The sequence below is a fragment of the Typopeltis vanoorti genome, chromosome 24 (assembly GCF_054136105.1).
Source record: "Typopeltis vanoorti isolate ZY-2024b chromosome 24, IOZ_Tvanoo_1.0, whole genome shotgun sequence".
Classification (NCBI taxonomy): Eukaryota; Metazoa; Arthropoda; class Arachnida; order Uropygi; family Thelyphonidae; genus Typopeltis; species Typopeltis vanoorti.
The window spans coordinates 9,399,105-9,419,266 of record NC_143572.1 but is presented as its reverse complement, the minus strand read 5'-3'; the positions used below and the strand labels follow the sequence as shown (position 1 = coordinate 9,419,266).

Below are 20,162 nucleotides of genomic sequence, written 5' to 3'. Positions count from 1 at the left end.
TTTGTGAGTCACTCTCCTGGCTTATTCTTTATACTCTTCATGTAACTGATTATTACCATTATTCATCTTGTACTTCCTCCAAAGTACCTTCTTTTTCCAGATTTCATGCTTAAGCTCCACATTCATCCATTTTATACCTACCTTATTCAGCGTTTTGGCCTTTGGATTACATTCACACATTGATGCATTTCTTTGTCAGTTCCAATGCAGCATTTATTTTCTTACCGCTTAACTCCTCGTTCCATGTTATAGCTCCAACCTGTCTCCTAAGCTTGTCATAATTGCCAGCCTTATAATTCCACATATATCCTTTCTTCACAAAAGTCTGCATATGCTAGTTACAACCCAGGTGATCACTTTTGCCAACTGAGGGAAAGTGTGAAACTTCTCTCACAATTAAATCCTATGATAAAATGATTAGATCTAGAACTCTTGATTCTCGCATGCCCTACTTCATGTGCTGCCTGAGAGAGTTATCTCTCAAGAACTGGAGAAATTCATTTTCCATATTCCCAACTGCTATCTCTTCATTCCAATCTATACTGCATAATTAAAATCACCCATAATAATTATCCTTCCTTTGTTCACTAATCCAAGTTGTTTATACATTTCTTCATCAACACCCGCCACATTCCCGAGCCTACAGCAACATCCAATCAAATATGTCTTCCTGCGAATACCCAAGTTACCACACTGCATCTTAACCACTATTTTCCTCTTTCATGTCCACCTTATATATAGACATAATTCCCCTGTTAATAATCATCATTAGCAGCAGTCCTCCTCCCTTCTTGTCCTTTCTATCCTTGTAAAAAATACTGCATCCTTCCATTTCCATTCCAGTTAGAATATTATCTTCATGCAACCATATTTCACTTATTCCAATGATTTTGGGGTGAATCACCTCAATCTTCAAAACCATTTCATGTCCCTTATTTCTGATACTTCTGACATTTGTAAACAAACACAGTAATTCATTTTTAGGTCTGTCCCAATCTAAGCCACTTGCTGGTTGTGATTTCCCGACCACACCTATCCAGTCATCTTTATCACCACTTACACATATATCTGCTCAGTCTCAACTTTCCCATCCACATTGCAATATACTCCATCTTCCTACACACACATTCACCACTACTTAACATCCACTCTTTCTGTGCCATGCCTTCCTGTCCACCTGGGCTTCCCCCATTTCCCTGTTCCTCTTGCATTCCCATTCATCTCTCACACTACTATTGTTTCCGCTGCCAAGTACTTCTGTCTCTTCAATACCATTCTCCTGATTTTTCCCTTCATCTCTTACAAGCATCATTCACTGTACTTCCATCCAGCAACACTTTCTCCTGTACACACACATCCCAATTATACATGGGTTGCATTTGAATGCAACCTATCATGCCTGTATAATTTCATTCTTCCCTCAAACACATGCCATACATCTACAAACTGTACTTCCTTCTCCTCACATAGCTCCACTAGCATACCATTCATGATTTTAGCTCTCTGTCACAACTCATCATCATCGTCATTCCTCAGCAACAAACTGACAACCTTTCCTACAACACCGTTATCTTTCACTCTTCTCAACAGCCTCCTGATATTCACCCTCACATCCTCCTTATGTCAACTTAGATCATTTGTTCCCACAATCACAACTAATTCTCTTGCTAGTTTCTTCCTCATGTCTGATGCCTCAATTATCCTACTCATTCTTCCTCCTGATAGCAGACCTTATGGACTCTCTCAATAACTAGACTTCTAACTTTGGAATCTCTCTATATTGATATACAGATTACAAATAAGATATATTATTTTTAAACTTCATACATTTTAGTATTCACCTTAATCAGAAAAACTATCAAGATTAAAAATACTTACCCTCACATAAAAGAGTTGGCACAGGAGGTGATATTAGAGGGATCAATGTATCAAGGTCTAAGCGCCCAGTTCGTGATTGTGTTTTAAGCAACCAATATCGTTTTTCAAGATCAATAATGTCCTTCTCTTCCACTGGCAAACAAAAAGAATTATTAGAATATATCATTAATGAAACCTAAAAAAACATATGATTGCTTTCAGTCGCCAACCGGCAAAAACAAAAGCAGCAAAATGCATTTAAAAAAAAAAACAGCCTTTCATACTGCTGGGAAAGATGTCAATGGACACCATAGTGTGAGAAACAAACAGCCAAGGTAATCTGCTGCAGTCAAACCTTAAAAAGATGTAAGATGACTTTGCTGCAATGACTGAAGCAATCCTATGGAGCATACTTTCCACAAGAGTACAATAACAATTAATGGGAATTTTTGGTCCATTCTTCCTGTACGCATGTAATGAGGTCCTGGACTATTGCCATGTGTTAGTCCCTTGACCTTACTCGACGTTCCAGTTATCCAATAGTGGTGATGTTCTTATCCACAAACCAGGCAGTTACAGTAGCAATCTTATGACACAGTGCAGTTTTGCTGAAAGAGACAATGGTCAGTTCCGTAGAAATGCCACAAAGTAGGAAACGTTGAATTGTCCAGAATATTCAGGTACCTCTCTGAGTTCAATGTTCATGGCACCACAGAGGTCTGAGGCCAAACCAGGAAAAATAGGAGCATACCATAACCAATGCCACCCCTGAATTTCATAGTTCAGGTTGTGCACTCTGGTAACAGATGTTCATCAGAGATCCACCACACCCACAACTGTTCATCTGCTTGGCAGAGGGTGTAGCATCATTTGTCGCTCCATAACACAGCCTTCCAAAGCTTCCACATTCCACTACATGCTCTTTGTACCATTGAAGATAATACTGCATGTTGATTCAGGTAATGTGGAGCTTGCATATTGTGGTCCTACCATGGAAACTCATGTTGTGAGCCTCGGTTCTGAATGTTTTTTTTTTGCAGTTTCGGGTTCCAGTTGGCAGGAACTCTGCATTCAACATGTCAGCCAACAAAAGGCAGTTTTTATATATTATCCTTCATAGCATCCTACGATCACTTTTGGCGAGTGTGGTGGATCGTCCACTGTGGGGTAGTACTTGCAGTTGACTCCTTGTGCTTATCTCAGTATGGTATCACTGACTGTTGACCTGGGATGGCCCAATTTACTGAAAAGATAGGCCTACAACATGGCATCTTACCACAATGCCTCTTTCAAACTGCATCAGTTCCATTTTCACAGCCATTTCACCTCGACACAATTGCACTAACTTGGGAATATCATATTCCTCCAATTTATACTGGCTACAACCACGACTCGTTACAATGGCATGATGCACCTTGCCCGTGGAGGGGGGGGGGGGGAATTGTCCATTGATTTCTTCCCAAGCAGTGCATATATATTCACAAATTCTTCAATTACCATAATTTAAATCTTGAGTCATTTAATACACAACACCAGTAAGTAAACAAAGGTAAATTTTTATTATTAAGAAAGACCTCCAGAGAGGCCATATACTACACACACACACACACCAGCTATCATACTTATTCTTGAATTCATTCACACTGCTTGCATACATATCCAATAGTAATCCATTCCAATCACACATGATTGGAATGGATTACTCACTCTATGAAAGAAAAATCTAGCCCTCACCCATTTCTTAGCAGCATTCATTCTCTGCTTCCAAGTATGTCCTCTTGTCCTTTCCCCACCCTCCATAAAATGAAAAATTCCACCAACTGAAATCCTGTAAGACCCTTTCAGAAGTTTATAGGTCTCAATCATATCACCCGTGTTTCTTCTGTTTACTAGTATCTGCAGTCTACGAATTCTCAATGTCTTCATAATCAGTATTGTACAATCCTGATATCTTATTTAACACCCTTCTTTGCACTCCCTCTACTATATCAGAATCACAACAGAAACCAGGAGACCAGATCTGTGCACAATAGTCCAAATGAGGTCTTATCAAGGCCTTGTAAAGAAGCAAAATGACAACATTATGTGACATGTGAAAATTCGTTTCAGCGTTGCAATTATCTTTTCAGTTGTATTTGCAATCTTTGCTACACGACCCCTGAACTTCAACTTCCGATCTGCTAACACACCAAGAACCCTAGATCATCTGTTTTTTCTAGCATAATCTCACCAATGTAATAGAACATTGATATCTAATCACACCAAAGTCCATAACCTTACTTTTATTAACATTGAAATGACAGCCATTTTCCCATGCCCAGAATTCCAGTCTATTCAAATCATTCTGCAAGTACTGCATATCAGCAACATTCCTGATTACCCTACTTATCTTTGCATCATCAGCAAATAGCTGTATGTTGCTTGTCAAATCCTTCCCAATGTCATTAATGTACAGAATGAATAACAATGCACAAAGGACTGATCCTTGAGGCGCATCATTGGTTACCTTGAATCTTGCAGATTTGCACCCCTCATATACCACTTTTGATATCTATCAGTCAGCCATCCTTTTATCCATGCTAACAGTTTATAATCCAAACCCATATTCTCCAATTTATGCAACAGTGTACCACGCTATATTCTGTCAAAATGAATACACAATGATACTTAGCTATATTCTGTCAAAATGAATACACAATGATACTTAGCAAAATCCACAAGTATCATCGTGTATTCATTCCCCTTGTCTAGTTCAATGGTAACATTGTTCATCGACTTGTTAACATCATGTTAATTGTTCACTGCAAAGTAGAGATTCTCTGTCAACCCATTTCTGAATGCACACCCTAACCAACTTTTCCAAAATCTTCGCCGCCACCACCACCCCTGAAATACTAATTGGTTAATAGTTGGAGACTAAACATTGACTTTCAGGATGGGTGTCCAGCTTTATCATCTACCAACTCTACCCAGAGAGGTGGATATTCACTATGGATCTTATTGATCATATATCTACATGGCTATTGGTAATATTAATGCTAATTTGCCTATGAGTCTACTGTCTATTTTCTATTTTAGTCTATTTTTGCTGACTTAGTCTAATTAGTTCATTTTTTATAAATAGACTAACTTTTTGTTAATTCTATAATTTACTATGCAAAAGTGAAAATATCATACTGGATAATTTAACATCATAAAATTCTAACCAACAATCAACTGTGATAAAACACAGATAGTAATGATGCAGAATTTTAAAAAGACTTATGAAAAAGTTTTGAAAAGATTTTTGCTAGGGAATTGTTGATGGAAGCCCAGTTCAACATTACAGTAACATATCAAATATCTTTTTGTTAATTCTATAATTTACTATGCAAAAGTGAAAATATCATACTGGATAATTTAACATAAAATTCTAACCAACAATCAACTGTGACAAAGATAGTAATGATGCAGAATTTTAAAAAGACTTATGAAAAAGTTTTGAAAAGATTTTTGCTAGGGAATTGTTGATGGAAGCCCAGTTCAACATTACAGTAACATATCAAACTGAGTCTGTAACATTTCTTTTATGAGAAAACAAAAGAAGATGAACTGTATATCTGTGGTTAAATTGTGCAAACTATCTAAAAGATAATGCACTACACATTTATGGATCAATTTTACTTCTATAAATGTGGCAGAGTTAACTGCTGATACATTCTGACAACAAATCACTGATCTGTAGTATCAAATGATGGGATGCTAGGAGAATTATAGTAAATAATGAAAATTCACTGTTTTGTACTACAGTCCAAAAATTGTGCTATTATAACATTTTGGGAAGTCATCTTGTAGGTTTGGGAATTTAGCTGAAACTTATCATCAGTGTTTAATGTGAATCAACTGTATTCAATTGAGATATTAAGCTTAGATCTCCAAGCAAGTCGTACCATGCTTAGCACCAAGTGATTCAGGAGTTCTTGAGCAAACTGGCCCACTCCTCCTTCTGGGAGAGCATGCTGGACACTTGATTTGATTAATATCCTGAGTCTCCATATAATGTACGATGTGGTGTGGTATTGTCATCCATAAAAATGACTTCTTTGCCCACAGCGCCACGGAACAATTGAATGACATTGAAGAACTTCATTGCGATATTGTTCACCAGTAATAGTCCCTTTTTCCAGCACTTGTAGCTCGGTGCATCCATTACGCATAATGCCTCCCCACACCATGAACCCAGTACTGCTGTATCTATCTCTTTCAAAAACATTCTCATGATGGTAAGCCATACCACTTTCATACCAGATCAAGTGTTGTCTAGAAATGAAGGAAGGACTAAAATGATTCTCACCTGTACAGAGTACATTAGATAACTGGTGTCTTGTCCAATTTTTTTGGATATAACAACACTGAAAACATGCTCTACAATGAGCTGTGGATAAAGGGATGCAAACTACAGACCTTTGGGCATATATGCCTACTTGTCACATTTTGTCGAGATATCCAACTCTGTGTGAGGTTGCCAACTTTCTTGCAATATCTGCAATTCTGTGAACTTCAAGCTTTCCAATAATTCTTCCCTGTGAAATCATTTAGATAATGTCTTTGAGACATTACAAGACATCCAAGTTTGCAACTTTATTCCTTCAAGCACAATTCACTTAGTGAAGCTGTTTGCCTTTGATTCTATTGAGTGCTACCATGTGAACCCTTTCTATGCAATTTGAAAATTTGAATGTGTATCTGCTTTCTACTTGAAATCGTCAGTTATACAAATTGCCACAAGCTGATTTGTCTGAATTTTCAGTTATAATCTTCAAAAATAGTGTTTGTCCTTAGGTTTTGGACAATAGTGTGTATGATGCTAGTATCATACACACTATTTCCCTAACTCTTTTTCTCTAACTTTCATATATCTGCCTACAGAATAACAGAGAGAAACAACTGAAAGGATTGGTTGATTTGGATTTATGGCCGAAGAAACTCAGCCTACGAGGTTAGTGTATCATGTGTCTGTTTATTGCGTATGTTCTAATAGCCAGTTTGCTTGCTCTGCAGGATGAACTGAAAGGATCCAACGGATGGTAACCAACACAACAACTGGCCGATGGAATTATGTATATAAAGCTCAGACTGAAGAATGCAGTTTTTGAGTTTGGAGAAATGAAAAGAGGTGAAGTAGCAGAAATGCATGTCAGTAAGAGGGTTTCACAGTAAGCACACAAGTGGCCTTTAAAGTTCATGGCAGGTGGGAGAAACTCAGAATCATCATGGAAACTGAATGTGTAGAACAGGCTATAAAAGTTTGTATCTTTTTATCTCTGGTGAATGTCTCAAAGAAGAAAACTAATTAGGCACTGCCATCTGAAAAAGCTCTCTTGAGTCCTTGACTGACCGAAACTTGCATTTTTTTTTGCAATGTTTAATTTAATTTTTGAGTATTCTAGTTAGGGGTTTATCTTTAAATGCTGTCATATTTTGTGGGAGTGCTAAACACCTTTCTCCTTTCATATTATTTCCAAGTTTAAAAAACATTTTCCTTCAAATTTCCAAAATTTATTTTGTCATAAGGGCTGGCCATGCAAACTATTCCATAAATCAGCATTCTTCTCACTCTCCAAATATTAAGTTTAATTTCTTTTTCAAAAGTTATATAAACAAATCACAAGTATTCAGTGAATGAATGATCAACTTCATTAATTTAAAGTATGATGATATTCTGAAATTTTCAAAATTGAAACTACTGATTCTTCTTCATGCAGTAATAGAATGAATACTATAGAAAGTAAGTGAACTTCAATTTTCTCTTAGTTTTATAACCAAATTAAAATGATAATTTTTTATAATTCATAATATTAGTCAATGATGTGCAACAATGGTGAAATTATCACTGTAAAAATTTAAGATGTTTACAATAACAAACTATCAACTTGGAGTGGGGGGCTAATGGATAGGTATCAAAAAGTGGTCTATGATGGATGTGAATCTAACAGATTTAAGGTGATCAACAGTGTTCTACAGGGATCAGTCCTTGGACCATTGTTGTTCAATCCATACATTAAGGATATTGGGAAGGACCTGACAGGAGATGTTTAATTGTTTGCTGATGATGCAAAGACAAGCAGGGAAATGAGGAATGCTGCTGATATACAGCACTTACAGAATGATTCGAATAACCTGGAACAGTGGGAAAATGATATCAGTTCAATTTTGTAAGTATAAAGCTACGCATTTGGTGTGATGAGATTTCCAACAGCATGTTATATTGATGGGATTATGTTACAAGAAACTGATGAGGTTAGGTATCTTGGAGTTATGGTGGATAGGAAACTGAAGTTTAAAGATTACATTGCAAAAATTGCAAATACAACTCACAGGATAATTGCGATATTGGAATGTCATTTTTGCTTCTTTACAAGGCCCTGATATGACTGCACCTGAACTACAGTGCAAGATTTGGTCTCCTTAGTTCAGAGGAGATAAAGAAGCTGTGGAAAGAGTGTGAAAAAGAGCTACAAAGATAATATCGGGATTATGGAACGTATCTTTATATGGAACTCTCAACGTATCTTTGTAATCTACAAAGATACGTTGAGAGTACGTGAACTGCAGACACTGGTAGACAGCAGAAAGATGGGTGATATGATAGAAGTCTGTAAACTTTTTAAAGGACATTATAGGGTATCGGTTGATAAAATTTTTCATTGTGTAGAAGATGGAGAGAAAACAAGGGGACTGCCATGGATTTTTCTCTCACAGAGCAGTGAGTGAGCAGAACAATTTGCCTAAAGTAGTAAGCACATCCAGTGTGAATGAGTTTAAGAGAAAGTATGACATCTGGTGTGGGTATGATGTGTCCTTGACTCCCTGGAGGTCTCTGATGATAATACCAATAATGGTATCAATAACTGCTATTCAATAACCATGAAAGCCTTTCTTCTCTCTGTGCCACATTTTTGTTTTCTTACATCAAACATCTCTTCATTACACTATGTTAAACATCAGCAATAGCCTAATTACATATTGGGCTAGTAAGTTACAATCAGACTACTCAAAAAACTAAATATACTACAGGTCGCCAACCTACTGGGTGGGAGTCACATATGGCAGGACGGGAAGATAGGCTCTTCTTCCCTTTTATGCACAATGTAGCACTCTCAAAAATATGTTTTAACTCTTATAGCATCTGAGATTTTTTTTTAAATGAGAGACTGGTTAATCAGAGTATAGTATATTAATACCATCTGCAAATTTTTGTGCTCTTTAAACTTCGGGGGGGGGGGGGGCAAGCAAAAAAAAAAAAAAAAGACAGTTTACATTAACACTTATAAAGCTTTTCTTTTAGTGTTGCACAGTGGTCAGCATTTATTTTGGAAATTATGGACTTTACAAACGTGTTATAAATAACTCTTAATTTCCCGAAATTTCGATCTTCATATTAAGATCATCATCTGGAGCATATACACACACACGATAGCTGAGTTACATTACATACAGTAAGCTAGAGAAACAATGATTTGATCACAGGTTATTCTACTGACATGACCTCTAGTGAAAAAAATAAAAATAAAAAAAATACAAATTAATTATTTAGAAACTACATCAAGTTAAATTCTATTTATGATACCATGAGCAAACATGCTTTCTTATAGTTTTCTTTCAGTAACAATGATGTCCTATTTTTAGCATTACAATTGTTATTTTTGATTTAGGATCCTGGATTATCTACAGTCCTGTTTATAGTTACTCTCAGAGAGGAAGGTTCTGTGGGTCGAATATGTGCCTTCCATATGTTAGGGATTTTTAGACCCTCATTATTGTTCAAGTTGGGGTGGTTGATAATAATCTCACAGGCTTCCTTAAATTTGCATTCATACCATGTTTTGGTGTGATGTAAACAACTGGTGCTTTTCCAGTCAATTATGTGTAAGGTGTTCAAGGGCATGATCAGAAAGGCCAGCTTCACCATAGTTATTATATTTAATGTGTCGTTTATGTCCTTTTTGTCTGATAGGAATTGTGCGTCCTGTTTCCCCTATATATGGTATGTTACAGGTGCAATAAATACGGTATACTCCAGGGTGCGCCAACGGAGGGAGTGGGGTCTTTGGATGAGTTGAGTAAGCTTTTTAATTTTGCAGGAGGTTTAAAGGTGGCTTTGAGGTTGTATTTTTGTAGTATTCTGTTTATTTTATCTGATGTTCCTTTAATGTAAAGAATGGTTATAGTTTTATTGTAGTCTGGTTTATCTTTGTTTTTTGTTGATGTCTTGTAGAGAATTTTGTTAATAGTGTTTTGGCTGTAACCATGTTTTAGAAAAGTATTGCTGATAACTTTAAATTGATCTTTCAGTGCAGGTTCATTGGAGCAGATCTTCAAAGTCCTGTTTTTTAGAGTATTAATGACACCTAGTTTTTGTGTTGAGTGGTTTCGATCTTCTTAATATGAAGATCAAAACGTCAGGAAATTAAAAGAGTTATTTATAACACGGTTGTAAAGTCCATAATTTCTAAAATGAACACTTATAAAGAACGTGCACAGAGTGAAACAGGTATAATATCATTGATGATGCTTGTTAATAACAACAAAAGGTTATCTGGTGGCAGGTGATCAGCAAAATATATATGCCACATGTAGAGTGAACAAACATGACTAGGTGAATGTTAAACTTACAGATGAAATTTAATTTTTATTGGTATGAAGCAATATAATGAGCACTAGAATATATTTCACTTCAGGCAAAATCTGTGAGAAAAATTGTACTTCAGTAAGATACCTTATGGAGTAGCATTTTTTTCTTTTGACAATCTTATATTTGTCTAAATTTATCTTGTCAACAAGTATGCAATTACATGTACTTGTTTTTTTAAATATTAAAATCTGACTGCTCAAAACCTCATTTTAAGGTAAAAATCCAGTTTTAATAATTGTTGCACTAAATGAAAACATTATTAAATTATATTATAAGATTAATATTAAGATTAGGGCTAATAATTAAATTATTAGCCCTAATCCAATGTCTACTTGATGTTATGGTTCATATTTAATGGACAATATAAGGACAGTCATTCACAAACAAAAAATACACCAATCGTATTTAAATAAGCAATAAATGGATTTTATCAAATTTTATTTATTACTGCACTTCTGTTATGCTCAAGATCAAATGTGAAACTAAGAGCAAACTCCAAAATCTAAGGAAGAAACAAACACAGGTAGTCAGAAAACCAACACCAGATATCATATAACACAATGCTTTTTTTTTTCTTGTTGATTCATCATAATTTTCTAATATGTATTCTCAAGGGATGTTCAGGATGAGATAACAGTAATACATAATTAAGTTTACATTATTACTAGCTTCCCATCAACAATTTACTTCTATATCAATCCACTATTTGCCAGTTCTCCTATACTATTAGGTCTTACATTCTGGACTTCTGAGGCACTGCATTATTCCTTTATTTATCTGTTTAAATAATCACGGCAGTACCTTCATCTAGTTCTGCTCATATATTCTTGAATATGTCTTCGAACAAGCATTTGTTTCTAACTGAACTTTCAAATTCAGAAGTTCAAAGCTCGAACATCAGAAATTTGTAATTTTGGTTAATTTCTATCACCTTCTATACAAATTTATTCATCTAGATTTTCACCATACTTCTGCTTGTTTTATTATTTATTTCCATATTTAATTTGCAACTTTCTTTAAATCATAAAAAAAAAAAAAAAATTGTACGAACTAGATTATATTATTTTACTGGATTTCAAACTGGCATCCTTAAAGCACAGCTACTTATTATAGTCTACACATGATAGTAAGTGAAAACTAACTATCATATGTAGGAAAAAACTTTAAAATTTTAAGTTCCTGTGAAGATGGTAACGTGACGTTGCCAAAATATCAGAAATATTTATTAAAGTTTAATTTAATTTATATTCTATTGTACGTTGTCAATTCCTTAAGTTATTTAGTAAGCATGTATAACCAACATATAAGCCTTCCTACGAGAATTACTATCATCCACAGAGATTCCATCGCATGCGAGGCCTGCCAATATGGTAAAATGAAGCTGAAGCTATCAAGGTGACTGAATCGTCTGACCTTCCTAAAACGCTGCCAGGATAATCAGGTAATCCCAAATTGTGTTAATTCAAACACCATTTCTTTTCACAAAAGGTTCTCTGAATTTATAACTGAGCCAGACAAGCACTGCTACGAGAACAAATTGCCACCACACGCTTTCACCTAGCTGACGCAAACTTAGCTATTCAGATGCTTGAAAAAGAGCTTTCCAGCACGTTAAATCACGAGCTTTGGTCAATTTTATATGACGTCTCTTGCACTGCTGCGGATAAAGAATTTGAAAACATAGAGGTCAACATATCAAGAAATTTGAGAAATTAAAAAACAACTCAACCTCTGAACCTAAACTTCCAACCAACACTGTGGTCAACCTTTCTTCAGTTAATTTGAAGCCCGAAGCACTCAACGCTCTTTCACGTGGCCACAACTTCGCCATTGCTCCCAGAAAAATACCAGCCGAGGGTATAATGACCCAAATTGAACACAGGATCCGCCACCTTCCAAACCACATCGCCAACAATATTAGACTAGATGTAGCTTGTGTTCTCACCGAAGAAAGACCACCAAAAACCAACATATCCAATAAGGAATATAAAGTCCTGCAGAAAATGAAGAAAAACAAAGAAATAGTAATCACCAAAGCAGATAAGGGAAACGCCACAGTAGTACTTAACCAAACGGACCACACAGGTAAGCTTAATGCTCTATTATTAGATTGGGCTACTTACCTCCCTAATGAATACAATCCCACCAACTCACAAATTAGAAAACTCCACAGGCTCTTTAAGAAGGTCACTTCTTGGCCCGCAGAAGTTACTAACAAATTAAAACCGTTCAACTCCATACCCCCCCCTTGGATATGTGGACTCCTAAAAATACATAAAGAAATGTGCCATTACGTCCCATAGTGGATGGCATTGATTCCCCCACATACAAATTAGCTAAACATTTGGCCAAAGTGCTCACACACTATACTGGCAACACACCATCATACAAAAAACTCAGCCCACTTCAAAGCCAGCATAGAAAACCTTGCACTCCTACATACTGACATAATGGTCAGTTTTGACGTCTCCTCCTTGTTCACAAATGTCCCACTCAAGTAAACCTTAGAGTTAATCCAAGCTAAATTTCCTCCTAATATTTCAGCCCTATTTCAGTTCTCAGTGAACTCAGGCTATTTCGTTTGGCAAGGAAAATTCTACAAACAAATAGAGGGAACAGCCATGGGTTCACCACTCCCCCCCCCCCTCCCTTGGCTAACTTCTTTATGGAGACTTTTGAAGAGAAAGCCTTAAACTCTGCCCCAGAAAAACCAACCATATGGTTTTGCTACGTTGATGATGTGTTCGCTATTTGGACACACGGCTCTGACACACTCTCCTTCTAACCACACTTAAACAACCAACACCCCAGAATCAAGTTCACCCTGGAAAAACATCAAAACAATAGCCTCCCGTTCCTAGACATACTAGTCACCGCCAACCTGATGGAACCTTGGTTTTCTCAGTTTATAGAAAACCCACCTATACGGGCAGATACATCCACCAACAATTCCTCTCCCCTCCCACAACAATATGATGTTATTAAGACACTACACAACAGGGCTAAACTAATCTGTTCAAATGATAATGCCCTAACCACTGAACTAAACCACATCTTCAACACTTTCTCAGCCAATGGCTACCCCCCTCCAAAAAAAAAAAAAATCCAAAAAATATTGAAACCAATAACCCCTCCTCCCCCTTCACAAAAAGGATTACTCTAAATCCATCACAATTCCCTACATCCGAGGCACCTCGGAAAAAATTACCAAAATCTTAAAAAAACATGACTTGACCTCTTGTTACAGACCATATAGAAAATTGGCATCCCTTATCCGCTCCACAAAAGTCCAACCACTTCCCCTAGACCTACCTGGTGTATACCAGTTCCCTTGCAACTGTAAGCTGTCCTACTTTGGCCAAACAGGCAGGACAGCAAATATCAGAATTTCAGAACACAAGGACTACATCCGTTGTCACCAGTATAGCCACTCTGGTCTTGCAGATCATGCTCTGGATACACACCATGGAATACGGTGGAAGAAAGTTACAGCAATATACCGTAGCAAATTCAAATTTGAAAGATTTTTCATGGAATCAGCCTCAGCCCTAAGAAACATGCCAAACCTCAATAAATTTGTTGCATGAGACTGCCCCAAATTTGGGAGACATACATCAGAAGACCTTCAGCCCAACGGCCAAGAATACCTACATAGCCTGCTAGGGGCCCCATCAGGACTTTTAGAAAAAAACAATAGCTTCCATGCTTCTTCCACATTTACTGTGTGTAGTGCCTGCGTGCATGTGTCTTTATTTTAAGTTCCTGTGAAGATGGAGATATTGGAAATATTTATTATTGTACGTTGTCAATTCCTCAAGTTATTTAGTAAGCATCAGAAAATATGGCGAGTATACAAGCAATTCAACCTATAAACATTCAATTCAAGTGTGATTTGTGAGAACAGAAAACACATCATTTTTAAAAATATAAACAGCCACAGCCCCATGTTCTAGTAGCTATGTATATTCTTTCTAACTCATCTAGTATATGTGATATATGCTATGATTCTGAATGTATGTTTTTATCTCATTATAGTTATGGAAACTGTGAAAAAAGTATGGAATTTACAAGCTAAAACTGACCAAAAGTTATAAATTGAACGTGACATCACAGTATACAAGATGATACTGAATCAGAAAAAAGATAAAATTTCAAACTGTGAACAACTACAGAAACAAAGAAAAGGAAAACTAAACAACAAAGGATAATGAATAAACTTGAAAATCCAATAAGATCTGTGCAGTGATGCATAAAAGTTAACACAAATCAAATTATTTTTGCAAATTGCTTAGACAGCCTTCAAAATTACTCAAAATTTCTCCCTGTACAGGGATTGAATAGCATTGAGAAAACAAGTGCTGAAGCAGCTAGTTTTTCAACATTTCCTTTTATTTCCATCAAAAATCTATCCATATTACTTGCTATTCACAAAACATTATGCAGTTTATCCGAGTGGCCAAAATGATCATTATGTTATTTGTTAAGAACCTAACCAATAATTCCAGATCTATCTGGAATTTTTAATGGAAAACTAATAATAACTAACCAAAGTAATATTACAACCCTTTTTAATGTTTATATCATTCTGTAACATACCTCTTTGGGGTTTATTCCAGAAAACAATCATGATGATTCATTGTATAAAGAAATAATGTAGTCAATACATAAAAAAATATTCAAATAAATAAAAATAACTCATACAGTGTGTGACTCCAGCTAATGTCTGATAAAATGTAGGTGTTTCCAAATTATTAGACAGACTGACAGTACTGAGTTCACTCATCAACCATTTTGTAAGAGAAGTTGTTTCATGTTGATGAAGTAGCCAATCACGAAACTCTTCAAATGTCACTCGTTCGCTCTGAAATAAAAAATGAACAAATAATATTACTTATGAATAAAGATCATAAATTAAAATGCACTTATGCACATTCCTAAACACTAATATTTATAGTGCTACTTTACATTAATAGAGATTTAAAACAAATACCTGTTACAGAAAATGCTAACGTTTTAAGATGATTCAAACATACATACAATCATATAAACTGTGACTAAATACATTAAGAAATACTTAATGTATTTAGTTCATTACAAGCTCCTAACAACACAATCAAATCTTATATTACTATTTTCCACAAAAAGATCCCAAATACCAAATTTCATGAAAATCCATCCAGCTAGAACAGCTATGTTATGTGTGTACAGACAGGTAACTGGACTGATGCTTAATGCGTGTTTAAACATACTGCAAAATGTACCCAAATATAGCTTTAATGAATGTAGAATGCTAAAATATCACCTACTTCACTGTTTCCTAATTACTATTATTACTACTCTCTCTCTCTCTTCATTATTGATTGAAAAGTTTTTTTTTTCTTAAAAATCAATAATTAGGATAATCAGTGAAGGATAAACATGGAGATTTGAGTTTAAGGCACTGGTTATGAAAGAATCTTGAAGCTTCTTGTAAAATGATGAACAAAAATGGAGTGTACTCTCATCGGCATAGCTATTGATACGATGTGAGGTAAGTGAGAGGTCATTTAGTTACGATAAGAAGAGAGGGGTGAAAACATGGAACCTTGCAGTACTCCAACATCATGAGGAACAGGAATGAATAGGAATGGTTGTCAAAAATCATTAAAATATTGGTAGTTGAGCAGTCTTAATTTTTTTTTTTTTTTTTAAATCCTTCCTTTTTAAATTCTAATAGCTGAATTTTTTTAGCATTTAGCATGATGAAATGGCAGCAGTTATACAATTAGTTCTGCATTTTTAAACTTTTTTTTTCTTTTTTATGTAAATCCTAACCACAAAAGATGCTAATGCACCTATAGTGCTTAGGTTCTGTGGGCAAAGGATTAGATGTTCTGAACTCTGCTCTGGATGCCAAACATAGAACTTTTTAAAATCACTCAATATAACTTAGCGACTAAGAGTTAAATTAATGGTGCATTTGGATATCAGTCTACATACCTGCCTAATTTAGTCATCAACACTCATTTCATTTTAATGCATGTTTAAGAACTCAGATCTGAAGACTGTTATAGAGAAATGATGAATTATCATATCCCAGCAAAAGTGGGTTCAAGAAAACCAAAACCACTATAACAATTAAATATTTCTAGGTTTTTTTTTTTTTTAATTTATTTTAATGCATTATGCTCTATAACTGTTATAACATTTATGTGTACACTAAGAACTAAGATAGAGAATGTGAACAAATTGCTTTGTAAATATCCATTATACAAATATATATAATAATGTAAACTTAATTGTGTGGTAATCATGTCTTGTACATTCCTTAAATGTACCTATCAGGAATTAATGATGTGTAAGAAAACAGAGAGAGAGAGAAAGAGATCTGTATATACATAATGTTGTCCCCAGGAAATGCATTGAAACTTAGTGTTTAATGGCTTATTTTCAGTGAAAAGTTTTTATATTAACATAAGTTGAACTTTTTTTTTTTTTTTTTGACTCCCACACAAGAGGTCATAAGACTTAAAACACAACACTGCTGTAAGCCTCAAGTGGTTAGAAATTTATTAACAAGTTTCTTGAAAAGTTGGCAGTTGTATTCATTGGGAAAAACAGTATCAGAAAGGCTGTTACAAAGAATGGACATAATAGATAAAAGCAAGATGAGAGGTTAGTTTGACATATCAGGAGGCAGACTGCATATGGATGTTGACTAATGGCTGCTCTTGATCTTGTGCTTAATGAAAGGTGGAGAAATGGTAGTAGCCAGTTCAGTGGGCCAATGCTCCCAAAAAAGTACATATAAAAAATGCATATTATAGAAAGAAAGAGTGCCTATGAGAAAGTCTGTATGAGAGAGATCATGTATTAAACAGACTGCTGTCTTCTGTATATCTACAATTCTTAGAAGTTTTGGGTGCATTACTCCAAATGCAAGAACAAAATTCTAAGGTCAGCCATATTTTGGATTTATCAAGTGTTAAGATTTAAGCAAGAGAAAAGTAATGTTTTGAATAAAAAAAAGATTAGGATTCAAAGTTTTTTTGAAGGCAGACAGGCAATCCATTCACAAAGGGAGTGATCAATCTGTTCATTAAGGCCTCAATGCCAGATATGATCAAATGCATGGGAAATATCAGGGGCAACCACACGGGTTTCTCCTATCTTTTGAGCATACTAAGATGAGGGCAATGGGAAAATAGTTTAACACATTCATGCAAGGCAAAGTCTGCATATGCAGAACTGACAATGGGAAATAGTTTTAGCATATGTATGCCACTTCTGCGTTGGGCGACTGTATTTTCACAAACTTTCTACACCATGTTAGTTACTACTTTTTCGGAAATTTTATTTGTAAAATTAGCTTTTGTGAAATGTTTTAGTAATATCAAAAATCTCAAATGCAATTTGAGCTGATTTCATATTGCATACATGCACACATCTTTATATGCATCAGAATATGCTTTGCATAAATTGTGTGCTTTCTGTACCATACATAAATCTTCAAGTGGTCTAGTGGTAAGGATACCTGGCTTTCACCCAGGAGACCTGGGTTCGATTCCCAGCATGGGAAGTTTTTATCTGCAAGCCTCCATAGCGCAATTGCAAAAACAACGATACATTGTGTCCTTCAGTTGGAAAATTCTTAAATTCAATTCTCGTCGTGATGAGAAGAATCTTTATATTTTTTTTTTTTGCCCAGCCTGGTTGGCTGAGTGCTTAGCATATCCACTCTCCAGCCAAAAGGCTGCGGGTTCGAATCCCACCGTGGGCATGGATGTTTGTGATTGTCTATGAAAATACTAGTGGCTAGGTGGTAGATGGCATTGCTGTAGTCATGGTTTGTTGTAGTTGGTGGATTGAGTGGTGGAGACAGAGTAGGTGCCCTCCCTCGATGAGTCCTTAGACTCCCTGAAGGTGTCACGTAATAATAATAATAAATGGCTGCATTATAAACAGTTGTTAAGCATATTTTCTGCAAATGAAAATTTGAGCTGTTAGAACAAACGTGTCCAGTTAGATTTGATGTGTAGTGATACAAAGATGAGGGCAATGGGATGATAGTTTAACCCATTCATGCAAGGCAATTGTCTGCATATGGAGAACTGACAATGGGAAATATATTTAGCACATGTATGCCACTTCTGCATTGGGTGATTGCATTTTCATAAACTTTCTACACCATGTTAGCTGGAGCTTTCTCAGGAACTTTATTTGTAAAATTAGCTTTTCTAAAATGTTTCAGTAATCAAAAATCTCAAATGCAATTCGAATTGATTTCAAGTTAAACACATGCATGCATCTTTATTTGCTTTAGAATATTTGCTTTGCATAAATTGTGTGCTTTCTGTACCATAGATAAAAAAATGGATGCATTATAAACAGCTGTTATGCATACTTTCTCAAATGAAAATTTGAGATGCTAGGACAAATATGTCCAGTTAGATACGATGTTTAGTGATACAATAAATTTGTTTTGCTTGTTTGCATGCAGCACAGTGTCTCTGTGGAAGAGGAAAATTTCCCATTATGGAGTGTCATTCCAGTTGCCTCTAATTACACCAATTGTTGCAAAATATACAATAAAATCTCGATTTAATGGACCCGAATTCAACGGCCTTCGGATTTAATGGACATAATTTGACAAATAAATACAGATAATGAAATAATTAATAAAAAAAATAATACGATGGTTAATCGGAAGCGATCAGCAGTATTAATAAATAATGTCTTCGGATACATTCGCATATATTTGTGATATTTCGTGTGTACTCATAATAGTTCGTGTGCACGTGTTGACAATGAGGAAGAAGTGGTTCCAGCTGGTCCGTAACTATCAGTGGTTAGAGAACACGTGGATGACATCATCTCGTTCATAGGTGCAGCTTCAGATCCAGAGGTGATTGTGTATTACGAACATTTTTGGCAATTTTGATCGTTAATTATTAAGAAACAACATAAAAGTGGAAAGCAACTGAAACTTGATGCTTTTTTCAATCCCAATCCTCAGTAAATTGGTATTTACATAAAAATGTTCCCATTAAAATATATTAATACTGTACCACTGAAAGTGTTTTATTTTCAATGCTATTCCTAAGATTCGTGATTTAACGGACTTTTGATTTTATGGACAAGCCTTAGCTTCTAATAGTCCATTAAATCAAGAGTTTACTGTATTATTATTATCATAATCATACATGTATTTCCATGAAGTCAGGAGACTCATCGTGGGAGATCCATTATTCACACAATACCTTTCCTTAAACTCAATCCTGATAAATCACCCAGAACCACCTCTGGCAAACCCATTCCACCCATCAAGCAAAAAAAGTCCTAACACTCTTGCATAACTACCACTGGTGATGATCCCCTTGTTTTCTCCCTTCTTGCAATGTACTGAAAAAACTTCTTCAGCATCAATCCTAAAACCTTTTTAATAACTTAAATGATTCTATCATGTGTCATCTTTTTCACCTATCAAGCTTTGAAACAACAGACCATCAATCTATTCTCAGAAGGCATTCCATAGACCTGCCATAATCTTTCTCTCTCGCCTCTCCGCAACTTCATCATCACAGAATCCAGAAGTCCAGATGTGGCCTTATTAAAGCTTTGTATAGGAGAACAATAACCTCTCTATCCCTGC

At 35.5% G+C, this 20,162-nt stretch overlaps 1 protein-coding gene across 2 annotated transcripts in view; it reads right to left on the bottom strand.

Moving 5' to 3' along the window:
* Positions 1 to 20,162, bottom strand: part of Usp32 (Ubiquitin specific protease 32) — an 808,142-nt gene that overhangs the window by 661,449 nt on the left and 126,531 nt on the right. For both annotated transcript variants that reach the window (XM_090413901.1, XM_090413902.1), the window contains exons 5-6: positions 15,233 to 15,392; positions 1,879 to 2,010 (exon numbers count right to left, since the gene is read on the bottom strand). In XM_090413901.1, the coding sequence (XP_090270027.1) occupies positions 1,879 to 2,010; positions 15,233 to 15,392 (292 nt within the window). The remainder of the gene's footprint in view (positions 1 to 1,878; positions 2,011 to 15,232; positions 15,393 to 20,162) is intronic.